The sequence below is a fragment of the Gavialis gangeticus genome, unplaced genomic scaffold (genome assembly GCF_001723915.1).
Source record: "Gavialis gangeticus isolate Ggan-Ray unplaced genomic scaffold, GavGan_comp1, whole genome shotgun sequence".
In the NCBI taxonomy this organism is placed as follows: Eukaryota; Metazoa; Chordata; order Crocodylia; family Gavialidae; genus Gavialis; species Gavialis gangeticus.
In genome coordinates, this window is record NW_017728992.1 from 96,539,895 (window position 1) to 96,543,206 (window position 3,312).

The window sequence follows — 3,312 nt, forward strand, 5'->3', positions numbered from 1 at the left end:
AAAAAAAAAAAATACATTTTTGTCACTAACATATCTGGTAGATGAGCATTGAGACAGACTGTACGTTTGAGGTCAAGGAAAAATAGATTAAAATTAGCATCATTTGGATTCAAAACAAACATTTAAAGAAAATGGTAAAATACCTCACAGAGCTGTCTGATACACTGCTGGACAAATGCTTTGTCATGAAGTGGCCTAGGATCCTTGATCTTTTCTGTACCAAACACACCAAACTGACTGTTACGTGATCCTCCAGGACCACTTGTTCTAGTGGGGGGGGGGAGAAAAAAAGGCAAATTGTTATGATAAATCTGGAGATCCATCCATGTAGAACTAATGAACTCTGCTTAAGCCCTAATTCTTACCTCATGCTCTTTTGCTAAAGAGATGGAAAGGGGGCAGAGTATCTGTCTCCAAATAGAATAGCTATTAAAGTATATAAACATTCAAATAAATCATGCCTGTACAGAGCTTCAGGATGACTGTATCTTGGCTGAAGCCAGTGTTCTCCAACTACTCAGCAGAGAGCTGTCATTTTAAGGGATGGAATCAATAGTCCTGAAAGGGCTACAAAATGACTCCCAGGGCCTGATGTATGTTTACCAAAACAACTGCTATACTTCCAACTCAGCCAAGGACATGCAGGGGTCAGAGAAATACTTCAAAAACACCCTCAAGGCAAACATTAAGAGTGGCATTAACACCACAAATTAGGAAAAATTAGCTTGGGACAGGATTACATGGAAATGGCTTGAGAGAAGGTTCATCTTACTTTGAGGAAAATCATCTCACCCTAGAGACAGAAAAACAACATAAGCAAAAGGAAAGGAAACAAGATCAAGAAATCTGTGGCAGGGGGTCAGGCTAGATGATCTGTTCAGATCTCTCCTGATCCTAGCTACTATGAAACTTTGTGGTCCAACCCTCCCTTTAACTACTACCCGTGGCATTTGCCAAAGAGGCTGCGGCTCTAAGATTGGTATTCTTGGCTATCAATGGGCTAATCTGCAGCCCTTCACTTGACTTGTGGGAAAGATCAGCCTTGATCGTGAGGGATCACCACCTGTAAGTGCTGAGTTGAGATAAAAACTTAGAAGGTTTCCTGAGTGAGAGGGGACCTGTCAAAGCTGAAGAACCCCAATTATTGGTGTCAGACAAAGTATTTCATGTTTCAGAAAAGCTATTCATTAGGGAAGCATGGTTCAGCAAAGCATATCTGGAATTCTGAAAAAACTGGGACTTTGGTCAGTTCTCTCTCACTGCATTCTTTGGTAGGGAAGGGTATTATACATGGCTCTTGTTTCACATAGATATTTCACATGCTGTTTAAAGTGAAGAGTTATTTTTATTTTTTAAGCAATCCTTTTGCAAAGTCTGCACATTATTGCACAAGAATGGAGCTCTGGGAAAGAACTATTGGGTGGTCAAGAAGAGTGTCAGCAATGGTCTCGGGGGCCCAAGACTTCCTGTAGGGGTAACACACTTTCTGTGTGATGGAGAGGTAGAACCAGAGATGACAGTGACCCCTGCAGCAGCAATGGGGGAAAAAAAAGGGAAGCAGCACCTGGACAAGCCCAGAGGCTGCCAGTTGGACAGCCCTGCTTTAGCTCATTTCTCTGGGTCTTCCAAAATGACCAGTCAAAAAAAATAATCCATCTGAGGCCAGTGTGCAGTCAATCTATTAAGAAGAGTTTTCCTACTGACTCTTGTTACTGTACTTCTTATAAGGCAGAATAAGTCTACCTGAGAAGCTGCCAAGTCCTGCACTGCTGAATATTTGTGAGGGGAAGGACAGACTGCTTAAATTGCTCCTGCTCTACAGCTGCATCAGGCTATTGATCAGGAAACGGAGAAAAGGCAAGGATATTGACCACAACCTGTAGATCCTTACATGCTGCCCCAAACTCATTCATTCCCAGTAGATACAACTCTCCAGGGGGAAAAACGGACCACAGGAATCTTTGAAGAGTCATGAGTATTATGTGATAGCACAGAATCCTCAAGTTAGCCATACCTTTTCCCAAAAAAGCTGACTTTTCTTTCTGAGGTACCAGATGTAGGCTTGCTCAAGCTTAACTTCCCAAAGGTTGTTCTGTCTTGCCTTGAAAAAATATATGTTTGTATAAATTTCTTGCAGTTCAATTATTTCATCTCTTGGCTTACTTAAGAAAACAACACATACTGAAAATAAGCAGCAAGTTAAACTATTAGAATTAATTTATTGGCAATGTTAACTAGTTGAAGACTGTCAGATGTACAAAACACTTTTGTCAAATGATTTTATGAGCACTGATACAAAAGAGAGGTCAACTGTGAGCACTTAACATTTTTAGATCTCAAAGTAATTATGCATTGGACTATACTGCATACATATGCACACAATCTAGATCAGCATATTAAAGTTAATCCCATGGTGCAAATGATAGTTTAAGGGACAAATCCTGCAGAGACTTGAATACGTATCTAATGCAAAAGTCAGAAGGTCAAAGTTTATCTTGAACCCAGCGGTGAGTGGGGTTAAAAGAACAAGTTTCTATAACCAGTGACATAGAAGGGAGCCATTAGGTTTGACTACCCTGACTAGGTACATTTGTACTAGGTTAATGGGTACCAGTTCAAAACTGAGTCCAAACTCACACATCTGGATCCGTGCCTTTGCTCTTCTCCTACTAGATACACCTAACTTTATGGAAATCCATTCTGAATGACACAATTGTAACACTTACCTTTGAGGTGTTTGTAACATCCTGTTGGAATCCTGAACTCTCAAGGGCATTGCTGACTGCCGACCGCTGCCACCACTGGTACTTGAGCTCCGCCTCATTGTGGTTAAACTATGAAGCATAGTACATTGGTTTTAGAGAAATATTTACAGCAGAGGTGGCCAGCCTAGAGCCTGCATGCCACAGGTGGCATGGGCGGTCTGTGTGTGGCATAAGGCAGATCAGAGAGGGGATGGCAGCACACCCACAGATACGGCAAGAAGCAGAAAGCAAGAAAAAAGACTAGACAGAGGTAGGGGATTGGAGTGGCACTTGAAGCAAGTATGGAGCTAATTTGTGGCATACGTGCCAAGAAGGTTGCTCCTCACTGATTTATAGCATCAAGGAAAGCATTCTTTTTATAACAGCATAACTGTTTTGTGAAAGTGCTGGGCTGAACTACAGCCTATCTAATGGCACATTTATTTCCTCCTTTAAAATAATAAAATTAATTGATTTAGCTATTGTGCTCCTGAAGTACACCTTCCAGATGTGATCTGCGAACTCAGGTAAGACCACACACACACACACACACACACACACACACACA

General features: G+C 41.4%; 1 protein-coding gene across 2 annotated transcripts in view; it reads right to left on the bottom strand.

Moving 5' to 3' along the window:
- Window positions 1-3,312, bottom strand: part of NDC80 (NDC80, kinetochore complex component) — a 40,750-nt gene that overhangs the window by 32,462 nt on the left and 4,976 nt on the right. For both annotated transcript variants that reach the window (XM_019525883.1, XM_019525891.1), the window contains exons 2-4: window positions 2,727-2,834; window positions 2,015-2,101; window positions 144-267 (exon numbers count right to left, since the gene is read on the bottom strand). In XM_019525883.1, coding sequence (XP_019381428.1) covers window positions 144-267; window positions 2,015-2,101; window positions 2,727-2,824 — 309 coding nt within the window. In that variant the 5' untranslated portion in view covers window positions 2,825-2,834. The remainder of the gene's footprint in view (window positions 1-143; window positions 268-2,014; window positions 2,102-2,726; window positions 2,835-3,312) is intronic.